General features: G+C 42.8%; 1 protein-coding gene across 12 annotated transcripts in view; it reads left to right on the top strand.

The window, feature by feature from the left end:
- The window catches only part of TJP1 (tight junction protein 1), a 352,070-nt gene that overhangs the window by 76,395 nt on the left and 257,998 nt on the right, over positions 1-17,677 (top strand). For 5 of the 12 annotated variants that reach the window (XM_075273558.1, XM_075273559.1, XM_075273560.1 and 2 more), the window contains exon 1: positions 769-1,529. The exons of the other annotated variants lie outside the window; for them this stretch is intronic. In XM_075273558.1, the coding sequence (XP_075129659.1) occupies positions 1,435-1,529 (95 nt within the window). In that variant the 5' untranslated portion in view covers positions 769-1,434. Of the gene's footprint in view, positions 1-768; positions 1,530-17,677 lie in introns of those variants that run through there. 12 annotated transcript variants of the gene reach the window in all.

The raw sequence follows: 17,677 nt of genomic DNA on the forward strand, positions 1-17,677 counted from the left end.
GTTATGCTTTGTGGCATAATTTTCCCAGGCAACCTTGAAAATGGTTGAGCGAGGGTGCACCCAAAATCTACAGTGAAACAGGCAACATGTGCTTCTTCTTCCTGAAAAGTAAAAAAAAAATATTTATAAAATAGATTAAAAATAAACATTTCTTAATGAATAGAAAAAAAAAGATGGCAGACATACCTGCATCTGTATCCTCTGTCATCAAATATAATAATTATTATTTTCACAAGGAAACACATTTTGCACTTCCTCACCTTTATCTGTTGTTCTGGAGCCTCAGAGGTGGGTGGTAGCTCAGTCATCCTTAAAAAATGGGCCTACTATTGCAGCTCAAATTCCACATCAGATTCTGTGTCAGTTTTTGTGAAGCAGAAATTTACTGCCTGAGAAATTCTGCTGTGTGTCCTAAATCTCTGCAATTCAGGTCTGGCGCCAGAGGTAGCAGGGGACACATTGGCCAAGCAAAGGACCAGTCTGAATCCCCTTCTAAAGATGCGTCAGATTTATCATCATGTGACATCTGCTCACTTTGGTACAAATTACAGTAACACTGACTCATGATACATTACCCCCATCCCCTCCCCTATAGCTCAGACACAGAAGTCATAAACTAGGCAGGCTTACAATGGCAGCTAAATGTCTTAGTTTAATCTTGTCATGTTGCGGCCTCCTCCTTTATCCTTGCCAGCATAGTCCCCTGGTCTCCTGCACACACCTGACAAGTCCTTGTCCTCTGCCCTCCTCCCCCAATCCTGGCTGCTGTCCTCTGCAGCCTGCTGTCACTGGAGCTCCAGCTGCCTGCTCTCTGCTGCTCAGCTGATGTCTCTCCTCTCTCTGCGCTAGTAGTTCCAGGTCTGGGAGGCTCTTGTCACGTGGTCCCCTGTCATCCTGCCTGAGCTGCCTCTCTGGTGGATTCTTTGGGTGGTATCAAATAATTGCTTAATATGCTTATTGCCCATAGCCAGCCCTGCCCCCTCCCTTGCCCTTTGCAGCAATGCCAGGGAGAGGGAACCAGGATGCTCTGCTAAGTTGGATATGATCACTGCTAGGTGTTTGGAGCTACAACCTCATTAGACCTAAACCAACAGAGAGGGGATTAATGGGACGCTATTCTAGGTGCTAATAGGATTGTTGGGCTTCAGTGACAGAGGAAAGGAGGGGAGGGGAGGGGTGGCAGAGACTGAGGAGAGGGAAGAAGGATGGCGCTGCCACCTCTAGCTGTCAATGTTATCTCTATCTGCCGCTCACAAATGGTGCTCTGCTGACAAGACACGCCGAGGGGAGAGCAGAGCACAGCCCGGGAGAGAGAGGGAGGAGGACACCGGGGTCACAGGGCAGGACGGCAGATGCCTGGGAATCCCAATTTCATGATCGCATGCAGAGGTGTGAGGGGGGGCATCGGAGGGGAGATACAAGGGGGGAGGCAAAATGAAATACCAGAAATACCTGACTGTGCTGCAGATGGCGATTGGAGTGACTCCATCCAACAGGGGCAACATCCTACCTTATAAAAGGAGGCTGTGGTGAGTATGGCGAGCCCTCGTCATGTCTATTATGTACGCATTCTCCATATGACTCTGCTGCATGCTCCATTTACCAGCTACATGTGTAAGTCAGCGTGCTGCACTGGACAAGGCTAATCTGTATCATACACAGGACATATGGCAGGGTGCAATGTCTGCACATGGCAGGGATTGGAGCACACACGGGCATGGTACCTATGGCTGCTGTGTCTGCATGGAAGGTGCATTGTCCTCGGCATGGATAATAGATGCTGAGACTATGGATACAGCACTTGTGCGGCTGCTGCCTTGTCTGTGCATTGTGCATACACAAAATAGATGCTGTATGGTGGTATACTGTATGTATGATGTGTAGTAATATACTATATCAATGTATAGAGTGTGGTGATATACTACAGCAATGTAGGTTGTGTGGTAATATAACATAGTAATGTATACTGTATGGTATTACGTGTATGCTGTGTGGTAATATACCATAGTAATGGATGCTGTGTGGTAATATACCATAGTAATGGATGTTGTGAGGTAATATACCATAGTAATGGATGTTGTGAGGTAATTATGAGGTAATGTATGGTGTGAGGTAATTATGAGGTAATGTATGGTGTGAGATATGTACCACAGAAATGTATGGTGTGAGGTAATTGTGAGGTAATGTATGGTGTGAGGTATGTACCACAGAAATGTATGCTGTGTTGTAATATAACATAGTACTACATGGTGTGTTATAATAAAGAATAATTTATGTTGTTGGGTAATATATACACACGTAATGTATGCTGCCTTATAATATACCATATTGTATCATGTATAGTAATATACCACAGTACTGTATGTACTGTACCACAGTAGTGTATGCTGTGGGATAATATACTACAGTAATGTATGGTGTGTAGCAATATACCATACCGATGTATGTTGTGTGTTAATATACAATAGAATTACATGCTAAGTAGTAATAGAGTAATGTGTGCTGTGTAGTAATATACTAATACTATAGTAATATTGGCTGTATGGTGCTCTACTACTGTAGTAATGTATACTGTGTTATGTGTTGTGTGGTGATATAATGTAGTCATGTACAGTATGTTGTGTGGTGGTATACTGTAGTAACACATGCTGTGTAGTAATATACCATAGTAATGTGTGCTGTGTAGTGATATACTACAGCAATCTATACTGTGTGGTAACATAACAATGTATTGCATGTTGTGTGGTAATATGCCATAGTAATATGTGCTGTAGTAATAGTATTACTATAATAATACTATAATAATAATAATTACTATAATAATTATATACTATAATAATGTTTGCTGTGTGGAAGTATACCATAACAATGTATGTTATGTGGTAACTTATTATAATAATGTATACTATGTGGTAATATACCATAGTAATGCATACTATGTGCAGGTAAACCTGTAGTAATGTATGCTGTGCGGTAGTATACCACAGTAAGGTAGAGTCTGACGAAGGCCAGATAGGCCGAAAACGTTTATTCATTTTCGTTGATCACCAAACATTGTTATAATTTTGAGAAATAAAAGGAATAACGCATAGAAGCTTGTTTCCCGGTGGGATCCTTTATATTAACAGTAAGGGCTAGTTCACACGTGAGTATAAGGGGAGGTTTTTGACAGCGGATTTCGCGTCCAAAACCTCCCCTTATAATGGAGGTCTATGGAGACCGCCGGGCTTCTTTTCTCCGCTAGCGGCGGGCTGCCGCTAGCGGAGAAAAGAAAGGACATGTCCTTTCTTCAGGCGGAAGCCGCGCAGGCTCAGCCGCGCGGCTTCCGCCCCCAGCAGCTCCCTCCTATGTCAGCTCATTAATTTGAGCCGACAGCAGAGGGTTAAGCTGCGACAGCGATGGTCGCGGCGGGCGGGTTTTGACAAGAGAGAGACGCGGCTCACCGCGTCTCTCTCCGTGTCAAAACCCGCGCGGGCAGTTCACGTGTGAACTAGCCCTAAGGTATGCTATGTGCTGGTAAACCTGTACTAATATATGTTGTATGGTAATATACCACTGTACTGTATGCCATGTGGTAATATACCACAGTAATGTATGCTATGCGCTGGTAAACCTGTAGTACTATATGCTGTATGGATGGCTGAGCAGTTAATCATATTAAATCAATGAATTCGCCATTTCAGAGAAGCACAGTTGTGATTTTCATCAGAATCATGAAATCAATGTTAGTAATGGCCTGCAGTCTGATGGATCCCTTGCAGCCTTTCTCCTTCTGGAGAAAGCTACGATGAACAGTTTCTTCTTCGTCTTTGGTGGTAGGATGAGGAAGTCTGCATTGGGTATATGTGACTCCTTCTCACTGTACCAGCTCATACATTTTTTTTAGTTTATTTTAGCAAAAATAAGAAAATTTTCATTTGATTAAAAAATTTCCAATCAATGTGAAAAAAACTAGATTTTAGTTTTAGGCCAAATCAACCAGCCCTAGGCGTATGGTAATATACCATGGTATTATATACCATGTAGTAATATACCATAGAAATGTATGCTGTGTGTTAATAAACTCTACTTATAGTAATGCTGACTGAGTGGTGGTATAGTTATGTGTGCTGTGTAGTGATATACTGCAGTAATATACAGTATGCTGTGTGATGGTATACTATAGCAACATGTGCTTAGTAGTAATATACTATAGTATTGTAGTATACTGTAATAATGTATGCTGTGTGGTAGTAAGTATACTGTAGCTATAAGTGTTGTGTGGTGGTATATTTTGGTAATGTATATTGTGTTGTAATAATGGTTCCTGCGTGTATGGTGTTTGGTGATATTCTCTAGTAAGGGATGTTTCTTGATCTAACGCTGTGATGTATGGTGGATTGTGATTTACTGTAGTAAAGTATGGTGTGTAGTAGAAGATGGTAATAAGTTATACAATGTGAAAGGATGTAATAAATGTATTCTGATTACAGAGTAGTAGTGTATGCTGTGTGGTGGTATTTTGTGGTGCTGAAAGCCATGTAATGGTATTGTAGTAATATATTCTATGTGGTGGTATATTGAACAGTATGGTGTCTGGTGTTATTGAGTATTGATGTATACTGGTTGGTAGCATACCGTAGTAATGTATGCTGTGTGGTGGTGTATGGTACTGTATGCTGTGTGGAGGTATATTATAGTAAGGTCTGAGATGTGTGCTAGCATACAATGTATGGTGTGGTATACTATAATAATAATAATGATAATAATAACTTTGTTTATATATCGCCAACATATTCCTCAACACTTTAGAAATCAGATGGTACATGAACAGACAGTATTTGACATTACATTGTGACAAAGTATTAAAAGGGTCATCCAGGCAAAAAAATGGGCAACCATTTTAAAGTTTAAATAAGCTGGGGCAGTGAAAAAAAATAGCACTCTCACCTGTCCCGTTGCTCCGGTGTCCTCATGGTCCCAGTGGTCATGTGACCTTCTGTTTGATTGGATTTTATATTCTACTTTATTATATCATTTTCCACTGCTGTTCTGACACTTTCCTTATTTTTCTGTTTAATAATAATAATAATAATAATAATTAGCAAACGCACCTCTTTGAACACATTAGGCCACACTGGTGATTTCATCAATATCAATATTTTTTATGAATTTTCCTCTGGCGTGTTTGTTGTTGTCCATGTTTTTTTTTTTCTTATTGGTTATATGTGTCATGTCTGCTGTCCATTGGTTTAGCAGAGCAGTCTATAGCATCCTGTATTACTTATATGTGTCATACATGCTGTGTAGTGTTGTAATAGTATACAGCATCATGTATTTGCAAATATATGTTGCAAGTTTGTATATGGTCCTACGTTGTATAAGACCATGTGTCCTGCATTGTTGGAATGACTTACGACTTAGAATGATGTATGTGTCTGGGTAATATTTTCTATGTATAATACATGTATGTGCTGACTGCTGGGCAGGGACTTTCAGGTATCTTTTATGTTTTATGTTGCTTTACAGTGTACCTTGTGCTGCAGTATAGACAAGACTATATATACATAGAAGCTACATATAAATCCTGTACATAAAAATCATTCCCTTGCATAGAAACGGAGATGTATTCCTGTGTTCTGTATGCTTCGTACTGCACAATTGGCTGTTGCACGAGGCCTTCCCTTTCCTAAAGCCTGTGCAGAGTAGCAAATGGAAATAAATGTCAAATAAGCCTATGATGCTAATCTGTGGCCTTCAGCCAATTATGTCTGTTACTTAGGTATATAAACAGCATAAGCTTTAGTGACTGAAGAGCAGTATAGGGAATAGACTTGGATGCGTGTGCTGGTGTAAAACACATGCCTGGGACTGGAAAATGGTAGATTCCCTCAGTTTATACTGTGGTGTACCATCCTATGTTTTATTATTATGCTGATTGTTGTGTCTGCAATGCAGAGAAAACCTACTGAGGTTTCCTGTATACTTAGACATTCTAGGCTGATAGATTGTGCAGAGATCAGTATTTTTCATTGTATTTATCCATTCTATCCATTTCTAGCTTCACTCCATTTGTTAAAAATAAAGATGCTTATATCCATTAACAATGTATTAGCCACAGACTAGCTCTCTATATTTAATTGTAGCCAATACATACAAGGGAAGCAACATAGTCTGCACTGCTTAATGGCATGAATACATGTCTGGAAAGTGCTGAAAAATGAAGCAGGACACTAATAATTTAGCAATTCTGTTACAAAAACATATATTAACCCTTTTTCTGCCAAGAACCAAGGCAATATACCTTGAATTTAAATGTATGCTGTGGCTAGAATATTAAAGGTTAAGTTTAGATATTGATATCATTCTTAAGCTATATACACACTAGCATTACCCGCGACTTCGTCCGCGGCCCCCCACCCCCTGTGTGCCCCAGCTGCAGTGCTGCCTGGGCCCCCCCCTCCCGCCTTTGCCTTGTGGCCACAGTGGGCCCTTCGAACCCCAGTGCGCCCATGGACCCCTACCTTGCGCCCCGCTGGCCCCCTCCCCTGGCCCCCCACTTTTTTCCCTATCCTCTCCAACATTCCCTCGCTCCGTTCTCCCTTCCCAACCCACGACCCTGAGCCCACTTCCCACCTCACCCCGTGCCCCCTTTCCTCCCCTACACCCCCCACCCTGTGCCCCATTTTTTGCCATCTCTTACTACCCCCCACCCACACCTGTGAACCCGGCTCCACCCCCACCCCAGGCATCCCGTGCACCGAGGTTACAGGGGTGCATGGGGTTGGCAGACCGTGCAGCCAGCTGCTGCGGCCATGCACGGTGCACAAGTAGACGGCGATCTGTGGGAGTACGGCACACTTCCCTGTACCCCTTCCGACCCCAGAGGCCCCAGCGGACTCACTGCTCCACGTCGCGTTCCGGGCTCCAGCGATGCCGGCAGGTGAGGCTCTCAGATGCCGGCATGCATGCCTGCATTTTCTTCCTGTGAGTGGGTGCACGCTGGCTTGTGGGTCTATAGCTCCGTCCATGCAGTTCCTGGGCCAATTGAAGCCCCGCGCATGACGTGGTGACGTCAGCTCAGGTGCTTGAGCCCTATTTGTTCAGACCGAAAGTCACTGCTGCTGGTGCGGTTGTCTGCAGAATGTGGGGTGAGGCGGCCACAATCTATGCCGGCTCCATGCTGCTGAGCGGCATGGCGTCATCGCTCCGAGCCAGGAGCAGCTGCCATTTTCTCGGGAGGAGACTTTGTCAGTGGTGCCGCCCACGCAAGCCCACCAGCGTATCAGGCCGCTCGGCTTCCCCTGTGGCCCACCCCCAGACTGCAGCCAAGCAATCGGAGCCCCACTGAAAGACCTGTGATGATGTCATCTCTGGTCCTGCAGCAGAGCCGGAGAGCACTTTCGCTGGTCACGGTCGGGATTCCGGGTGAGTGTGGGACCTAAAAAGTAGCCTATGTTTCCTTCCTAGTGAATATCTATGTCTGTGGCAAATTTCATGCTAGATTGAGGAACAAACATCCAAACTCCTAAACATCCAAACACACAAACTTTCACATTTATAATATTAGTAGGATAGGATGAGCATATATAGGTACTGGCTCCGTGGTTCAATGGCATGGACGGCACATGGGTCATGTACGTGTGCCACCTGTGCCTCCATGGACCCATTCACTTTCATCAGTGAGCTTGGGCTGCAAAGCAGACAGGATCTGTCCTGAGTTTTGCCTCTGGCTCACTGTCCCAAACATGGACTCATGATAATACACGTTGTGTGTATGAAGCCTAAATCCAATATATAGATGCAGTATTAGGGTCCATGGTGAGGAATTTGGTGTGGAATTTTCCACACTGAAAAAAAAAGCCTCCCATTGATTTCAATGGGTTCTGCTAGCTTTTTTTCCACTATCAGAATTTTCACAGGCATCTTCTAATGTAGACTTATTGCGCATGTGTGGTATGCACTCTTCACTTCTGCCGGCGAGTGTACAATAAAGCTCTATTGCATCTGCAAAAGTCTGAAGATAGGTAAATATGATGGGGATGGGGGAGAAGAGTATTGGTGACGCTTTGTTTCCGGAAATGCGGAAATGGAACATCCCCAGTTCACCAGAAAACCTCAAATATATGGGTAAATATATTTTTTATGAGGTCAATTAGAAGTTAGGTGGGGAGAGGGGGTCTAAGCATAGAGAAGTACTGTTCCGTTCAAACACTGTTGAAGCAAGAAGCAGAAACTCCTGACTGCCAGCACGGTAAAACGGACTTATTCAAAAACCACTGAGGCAATTTACATACCAAAGGTATGTGTGGCATAGCCTTTCTAAAGGCTATGCATGTATGTGCTTAGTTAAAAATGACTTTTCCCAATGATACCACCCCTTTAATTATTGCATAGTGTGTTGCATTATTTACTTTCATAGCAATTCAATCACTAGCTTTTTAATCATATAGGTGACTAGCCTCTGCCCGCGACTTCGTCTGCGTGTTGTTGGCGTCGATGATCCGTCTGTTTTCAGCAAATTGTTGCCGTCGATGGTTCGCCTGCTCTGGCGTTTCAGCAGCTCTCAAGCTGTCCTGCTGCTGAACTTGTTCCTCATGTCGTGCTTGTGGGTGTTTTCCAGCATCCCAGCAGCTCGCTGGGACGCCATATAATGAGCATGTTGTTGGCATTGATGAATCACCTGCTCCAGCGTTTTGGCAGCTCTCAAGCTGGCCTGCCGCTGAACTTGTTCCTTGCACCAGAACTGTGATTGTTCGGCATCTTAGCAGCTCGCTGGGATGCTATATAATGAGTGTGTTGTTGTCAGCTCCGCTTGAGGAGAACTCTGTTGACTTATGGCTACCTTAATAGCTCTCGTTGTTTTAGAATTTTGCGACAAATTAGATTTTCTTTTTCCCAGCATGTTTAAAATTGGCAAACTGCCAATTTGGATAAAAGGTCTTTTCCCATCCAGTGTGTGAACACACTGCCTGGAGCAGATCAAATAATATGCAAACGCATGTACACAAATTGACTAGGGATTGTAGAGTTCAAAATTCGGGTAGAGATAAACTTTGTAATGTACTTTAAGTATGGGGAGGGGAGGGGGAGGAAAAGGAAAGCTCATCAAACAGGGAGACATGGGCAATATACATAGACAGTAGAGATGAGCGAACACTAAAATGTTCGAGGTTCGAAATTCGATTCGAACAGCCGCTCACTGTTCGAGTGTTCGAATGGGTTTCGAACCCCATTATAGTCTATGGGGAACATAAACTCGTTAAGGGGGAAACCCAAATTCGTGTCTGGAGGGTCACCAAGTCCACTATGACACCCCAGGAAATGATACCAACACCCTGGAATGACACTGGGACAGCAGGGGAAGCATGTCTGGGGGCATAAAAGTCACTTTATTTCATGGAAATCCCTGTCAGTTTGCGATTTTCGCAAGCTAACTTTTCCCCATAGAAATGCATTGGCCAGTGCTGATTGGCCAGAGTACGGAACTCGACCAATCAGCGCTGGCTCTGCTGGAGGAGGCGGAGTCTAAGATCGCTCCACACCAGTCTCCATTCAGGTCCGACCTTAGACTCCGCCTCCTCCCGCAGAGCCAGCGCTGATTGGCCGAAGGCTGGTCTATGCATTCCTATGCGAATGCAGAGACTTAGCAGTGCTGAGTCAGTTTTGCTCAACTACACATCTGATGCACACTCGGCACTGCTACATCAGATGTAGCAATCTGATGTAGCAGAGCCGAGGGTGCACTAGAACCCCTGTGCAATCTCAGTTCACGCTAATAGAATGCATTGGCCAGCGCTGATTGGCCAATGCATTCTATTAGCCCGATGAAGTAGAGCTGAATGTGTGTGCTAAGCACACACATTCAGCACTGCTTCATCATGCCAATACAATGCATTAGCCAGTGCTGATTGGCCAGAGTACGGAATTCGGCCAATCAGCGCTGGCTCTGCTGGAGGAGGCGGAGTCTAAGGTCGGACCTGAATGGAGACTGGTGTGGAGCGATCTTAGACTCCGCCTCCTCCAGCAGAGCCAGCGCTGATTGGCCGAATTCCGTACTCTGGCCAATCAGCGCTGGCCAATGCATTCTATTAGCCCGATGAAGTAGAGCTGAATGTGTGTGCTTAGCACACACATTCAGCTCTACTTCATCAGGCTAATAGAATGCATTGGCCAATCAGCGCTGGCCAATGCATTCTATTAGCTTGATGAAGCAGAGTGTGCACAAGGGTTCAAGCGCACCCTCGGCTCTGATGTAGCAGAGCCGAGGGTGCACAAGGGTTCAAGTGCACCCTCGGCTCTCCTACATCAGAGCCGAGGGTGCGCTTGAACCCTTGTGCAGCCTCGGCTCTGCTACATCAGAGCCGAGGGTGCGCTTGAACCCTTGTGCACACTCTGCTTCATCAAGCTAATAGAGTGCATTGGCCAGCGCTGATTGGCCAGAGTACGGAATTCGGCCAATCAGCGCTGGCCAATGCATCCCTATGGGAAAAAGTTTATCTCACAAAAATCATAATTACACACCCGATAGAGCCCCAAAAAGTTATTTTTAATAACATTCCCCCCTAAATAAAGGTTATCCCTAGCTATCCCTGCCTGTACAGCTATCCCTGTCTCATAGTCACAAAGTTCACATTCTCATATGACCCGGATTTGAAATCCACTATTCGTCTAAAATGGAGGTCACCTGATTTCGGCAGCCAATGACTTTTTCCAATTTTTTTCAATGCCCCCGGTGTCGTAGTTCCTGTCCCACCTCCCCTGCGCTGTTATTGGTGCAAAAAAGGCGCCAGGGAAGGTGGGAGGGGAATCGAATTTTGGCGCACTTTACCACGCGGTGTTCGATTCGATTCGAACATGGCGAACACCCTGATATCCGATCGAACATGTGTTCGATAGAACACTGTTCGCTCATCTCTAATAGACAGTTCTTTCTCACAACATAGCTGGGATGTCGGGAATTAGCATCCAACTGTCTGCTGACAAAAATGACTCATTTAATGCTGTAGCCGGCTATATCTCTGCCTCTCTCCTTCTCCACTAACCTCCTCCCCCCTCTCCTCTCCATAGAGCCCACTGTAAACTGACACTTCTTGTGTACAGACAGAATGAATCGGATAAGTAAAGACAGGAAAAATGCACCCCTACACTACTGATACACTCCTACACTAATGATTTCTGATAAAATAAAGATTTAATTACACTTTAAGTTACCTGATAATTTAGGCTTTGTTCACATCTATATTGTGGTATCCGTTTGTAACAGAAATCACCAGGCAGTGTTGGATCCATTACACAATGGATATCAATAGTGCACAAGTGACCTTGTTGATTTACAATGGGGTGTGTTGGATTTGGCCAAGGTGTCTGTTGTTTTAGTTGAAAGTATAGTGCTGCTATTTCTTCTGTATGCAATGTATGCAGCACTATAAATGTAAGGATAACCATACATGTATCTACTAATCAGAGAATGTGAAAAACAGTTACATTTCCCATCCTTTTTGTTTTCATGTTCTCTGAAATTAAAAAAAGGAAAAAACATGAAAAAATAAAAACTGCATAACAATAAAGCACCATTTATTACGGAAAAAAAAAACAGTTAATGCAAGTGCATGAATTATTTTATTTGAACCACATTTAGCAAATATCACATGATGTTTGATAAACTTGCGCATCTATAACTCTAATGCTTTTGTCTTGAGACATCCCTCCGCTTTCTATGTCAAGTAAGTAAGTAAAAGTCTGCCAATTTTTTTGTACCTGTCTAAAAAGTTGCAGTTGATTAATCTGAGTACAGATAGCTAGACAGACTAACCATGCCCACTGTCCCACCTATTTTTCAAAATGGCTAGAATTCTGGAGCGCAGGTTTTGGTAAATTCGCCCTTACATGACCAATCTATTTATACAGTGCTGCAAGAAGCAAAATGGCACAAAATTTGTTATATCTATTCGTAGTACAAACCTATGGCTATAAGTCACTGCCCTTACACATATAACTAACTATATTAAAGAGGTTGTCCGGGATAGAGTCATATTTTTAAACTAAGCTAAACACTCTCCCCCTGCCTAACCTCTAACTTACCCACTTTACCAAAATTTTATATTTACCCATATTTTCAGATTTTCTGGTGACGTTCTGTTTCCACGTTTCCGGAAACGGAACGTCACCAATACTAACTCCCCCACCCCATCATACTTACCTGTCTTCCTGTGTGGATTCTTCTGAGCATGGAACATCACTTTCTTCTGGTGTGCCAGCTCCTCCAGTGTCTTCACACACCAGAAATCACTCAATTCACTGCTAAAAGTATTTGCGTAACTAATTAATACATTAATAGCACTAACAGAACTTTTTTAAAATAAATAAATAAATAAAACTTTTTGCCTGGAAATCCCTTTTAAGCTGACATGTTTGCTTAATGAGTATTTCAACCACGGATATAATAAAAAAACAAACAAAAGGGAACATGGTATTTTGTTTTATACTTCAAGGTGACCTCTAATATAATAGAGCACCTTTCACCATCTCCACCACCTCCAGTTCCATGCATCCTTTATTAGGCACTGCTACATTAATTCCAGTACAGTTGGAATTTTTTTCGTTCCTGAGTAGAGATGAGCGAGTACTGTTCAGATCAGCCGATCCGAACAGCACGCTCGCATAGAAATGAATGGACGTAGCTGGCACGCGGGGGGTTAAGCGGCCAGCCGCCGTCAAAGCGGGAGTACCAGGTGCATCCATTCATTTCTATGGAGCGTGCTGTTCGGATCGGCTGATCTGAACAGTACTCGCTCATCTCTATTCCTGAGCAAACTGTGCTGATAGTTTTGTCTGATAGGATAATTAGACTTCTATTTCAGCCAGATACGAAAAGGGTGTGTAATTCTAAGATCTAACATTACCTTCCTCTTGTTGGACAGTGTCACAAAGCTCAGAATCACACCCCTTTGTCTAATACCGTAGTACTCCCTACAGGTAACAGTTGCTCCTCCGAAGCACATACTGTTCAGGTCACCCTGCCAAAGGCTCCCCTCCTGAACTGTAAAACTATCTTCTGCCTACACCATGCTGTTTTGATGCGTGGAAATTTGTGTGCACCTACTATTCTCCTGCCGGCTACCTTGTCTACTGCACAGTGGTGTTGTTGGTTTGAGAGCAGAAGAGGGGCCAAGTAACAAGTGGAAATGCTACAACCCATAGAATTATGCCATCATGTGGAATAGTGGCTTCTAGATACAGGTATCAGTTGCTGAGCTGCATCTTAATTGTATCTCTGACATGGCAGACAAAAAACAACTTCCCGTATTAAGAGAGGACTGCAGCATAAACAACTGATCTGTAAACTGTGAATGGTGTAATTGAAGCCATTTCCTTATGTTAGACAGACATTTTTGAATAAGTCCCTAGGTATACAGAATGCTATATCAGCTTATCTCTTGTATACCGCTCATGGATGGCTGACAGCACAGTTCTAGTTACAGAACATAATATCCCAGGAAGAGCATGAACCATTCTCCTTTTAGTCTACTTCTATCAAACTAACGTAATTAACGCTTGACAGTTTGCAGATATAAATATACGGGTTCTTGAGAGGCAATGTATATTGAGCCTTTTTTCCTGCAAGATGTACTTTTTTTAGACTGACTAAGGCCAGTTTGCTATTGATTCTGTGTCCATCATCAGATTCCAATTTCTAAGACAAGCTCCCTACTGTTATGCTGCAAATTTAACAAATGGACCATCTGTAGACTTAACGTAGGATATTGTGTTATTTGTAAGCTTATAAAAACATTTCTCTTTGTACTTTTATTCCTCAACTTGCTTCACTGCCAACATTTTACATGTATTAGGGGCTGTTCACACTTGTGCCGCTGTCCGCCCTTTGGGATTCTGCCGAAAAGCCATTAAAAACTGCTTGGGGACGGCTTGCTGGCGGTCAGTTTAAAAACCCATTCATTTCAATAGGTTTTTAAATCAATCCAACAGTGTCCGTATGCAGCCTCTCCTCTGTGAATCCGTTTTTTTTTCCACGGACACAAAGTCCTGCATGTCTCAAAGCAGTTTTTCCTAGCTTTTCAGCGGAATCACAAAGGAAGAACAGCAGCGCAAGTGTGAATGCCCTCTTATATTGACACTCAGTAATCACTTGTAGAAGATGCTGCCATTTTTATTGTTTTGAATGTGCCCCCTCCCATATGTCCCTTTATTATATTTGATATAAGAACTCTTCTTGAACGGGCCTTGATTCTGCTGACTTTCCATTTGAAGTGGATGTAAAGGGGACATAATATACTCCATTTACATGCTTAAAAAAATAAATCCCTGTACCTCCCTCCTGCTACTCTCACTATGCTCTTACAGTGTGACATTTCACATTTTTTGCAACTATATTCCCCAACTACTGGTCTTTATACTCTGTTACACTAGACACATTTTTGGTGAGTGCAGAGGTTTATGAAGGTTTTAAGCAAGCCTGCAGGGAGATAAAGGGGAACTACAGGTAGATGGAAGGTGAGGCTAATGATCCTTCTCTATAATAAAATATATTACAAACTTTTATGTAGATCTGGAGAGGTACTGTGTGTCGTTAGGTAGAGTACCATAAAGGAGTAAAGAGTGTTATAATGCTTTTCTGGGAAAAAAGTACACAAAGTTGCTCTCTTTCAAAGAAAAAAAAAGTTGCGCCTCTAGTGACAGCTGTAGGTAGTCAGCATGCAGATGTGTCCTTCGATACTCCTCCTCATATTCAGATATGTGTATTACAAGTAGGGCTGGGTGAATATGACCTAAATTAAGATTGAAATTAATTGGGCATTTTACTTCAATTATGATTAACAGTGATTATTTAAGCCATGACCCTTTTTGAAGTATGAGTATATGCTCCACGAACCTCATGAGCCTAAGCACATCTGAACCAGAACTATGATTATACTCCAAGGGTCTCTTCAAACTCCAGAGTATAAGTTGTGAAGATCCATGGTAGGTAAGTAAAAACTGTGTCTTGGCTCTGGCACTGCTCCTAGTCCTTTTCAGGCCTCCTGAATGACAGGAATTGGTGATGCCTGTAATTGGGCCTCAGCGGTACGAGTTGTGACGCAAAGATGCAAACATAATTGGACCTCAGCGGTCCATGATGGCATACAAGGGGACAGAAGAGAAAGAAGACACGTGCCGTAGCCCAAGTCGAACTGAGTATCACTTGTTTTTTTTTGGTTATCTTTCCTCACCATGGTTCTTTGCTAATTAAACTTTAGGGTGTAAAGAGACTCCAGAATATAATAGCAGTTCCGGTTCAGACAGTTTTGACCTGAACGAAACTGTAGGTAGAGGTTATAACTGAAATAACCAACGTGTACAAAATCACACTGGTTATCCGGAATGACATTCATCTTTGATTTTTTTTAAATTAATTGTCCATCCCTAGCCAGAAGTTAAGCAGTTTCTCTTAAAGTAATGTGAAGGTAACACACAAGGATATTCTATCTATCCTATTTGTTTATGTGTGCCTCACTGTGGAGGGAGGAGTTGTGTATTGCAGCCTCTTAAGGCTTTTGTCAGCATGTTGTGAAACACAAAAGTTGAAATCAGCTCTCTTTCCCTAGATCACATATACAAATAAATAAACAATAATAAACATAAACAAGTATCCCATGCTTCAAAATGTTCAAGATGTTAAAATATAAAAATATTTATCACGTACGGTAAACGGCATAGCAGGAGAAAAAAAATCAAAATGGAATAAAATGAGATCAAACCATCAGAACTTCCCCAGAATGGTATCAATGAAAACTCCATCTTGTCCACATAAAAAAATGCTCCATGTCCATAAATATAAAAAAGTTACAGGTATCATAATATGGGGCATATATATATTTTTTCGATTTTACAAAGGTTTTAATTTTTTTTAAATAAAGTATCAATACATTACAAATACTATATAAATTTGGTATCGCCATGAACAACCCACAGAATAGGGGTAACATGCCATTTTTACCTAACAATATAAAACAAAACAAAGACATCAAGCGCACTAAGTGTAGTATTTGAGAGTACACAGATGATAAAAAACTGGGTAAGTATTAAAGTGGACCAGATGGCCTCTCACCTTATGAGGTTGTGAATAGTCACAACACTTGAAATCGTATTAGGGTGAGAGTGGCAGCAGTTCAATCCGTCACCGGAGGAGATACTGAAGAGGAAAAAGGGGACCAAAGGTCCGTTAGAATGAGAAACTGAAACGTCATTCACTCTGTAGAAAAGGCTAGACAGACTGAAAGAAATGGCTATCACTCTCTCATTTTACAAACTGTAATCCTACCTCTGATGAGATGCCCTGACGGATACCTATGGGGGCATTGAAACGCGTTGTGTTTTTATGGTAAACGTCCTATTGGGATAGGTTGACTCTCCTATTCGTTTTTTCAATATTTGATTTGAGGCACGTTGTACAATTTTTTTCTATATTTGCATTGATACCAAAGACATAGAATTGTATTACCATTACCCTAAACCTGACTCAATGTTGAAGCTATCTTTCGACGTATTATGACTGGTTCATATCTGCGTTCGGTATTCCATTCGGGGAGTCCGCTTGGGGACCCCCCGAGCGGAATAGTGAACGCATTAAAAAGCGGTGAGCAATGGAAGCACACTGACCCCATAGATTATAATTAGAGATGAGCGAGTACTATTCGAAACTCCCGTTTCGAATAGCACGCACCCATAGGAATAAATGGAAGCGGCCGGCACGCAGGGGGTTAAGCGGCCGGCTGCCGCCAAAGTCTGCGTGCTGGTTGCTTCCATTTATTCCTATGGGTGCGTGCTATTCGAAACGGCCGTTTCGAATAGTACTCACTCATCTCTAATTATAATGGGGTCTGTGTGTTTTCTGCGCGGTGTCTCTACAAATCATGTGGAGAGAAAAGTACTTAAAAGAACTACTTTCCTCTCCACATGATTCGTGTGGACACTGCGCAGAAAACACATAGACCCCATTATAGTCTATGGGATCTGTCTATTCCGTTTGGAGGGGGGGGGGGGGTCTCCAAACGGAATACCGAACGCAGATGTGAACCAGGCCTTAGTGTTAAAGCACAAGAAATGTTTGATCTTCTACATCCCTTCACTTATTTTATATATTCTGATATTTTATGTGCTTTCCCTTACATAGTATTGTTAGATGATGAAGTGGAGTGTTTAATACCCCACAATATTTCAACATGGAAAGTATATTGCAAAATGCTGACAAAGTTTAAAATAGAACCAACCATGTTAGTGCCGCAGATGACAATTTAAACTGGACCGGGCAGGTCTCTTATGTTACACTACCTTAGGTCAGCATAGGCTAGCGAACAACGCTATATGTAATGTCCTTAAAACATATCAAATGAGGCTCAGTAGTGTGTGTGGGCTCCACGTGCCTGTGTGACCTCCCTACAACGCCTGGGCATGCTCCTGATGAGGTTGTGGATGGTCTCCTGAGCGATCTCCTCCCAGACCTGGACTAAAGCATCTGCCAACTTCTGGACAGTCTGTGGTGCAACGTGACGTTGGTGGATGGAGCGAGACATGATGTCCCAGATGTGCTCAATCGGATTCAGGTCTGGGGAACGGGCAGACCAGTCCATAGCTTCAGTGCCTTAATCTTGTAGGAACTGCTGACACACTCCAGCTACATGAGGTTTGGCATTGTCCT

This window comes from Leptodactylus fuscus, chromosome 5 (genome assembly GCF_031893055.1).
Source record: "Leptodactylus fuscus isolate aLepFus1 chromosome 5, aLepFus1.hap2, whole genome shotgun sequence".
In the NCBI taxonomy this organism is placed as follows: domain Eukaryota; kingdom Metazoa; phylum Chordata; class Amphibia; order Anura; family Leptodactylidae; genus Leptodactylus; species Leptodactylus fuscus.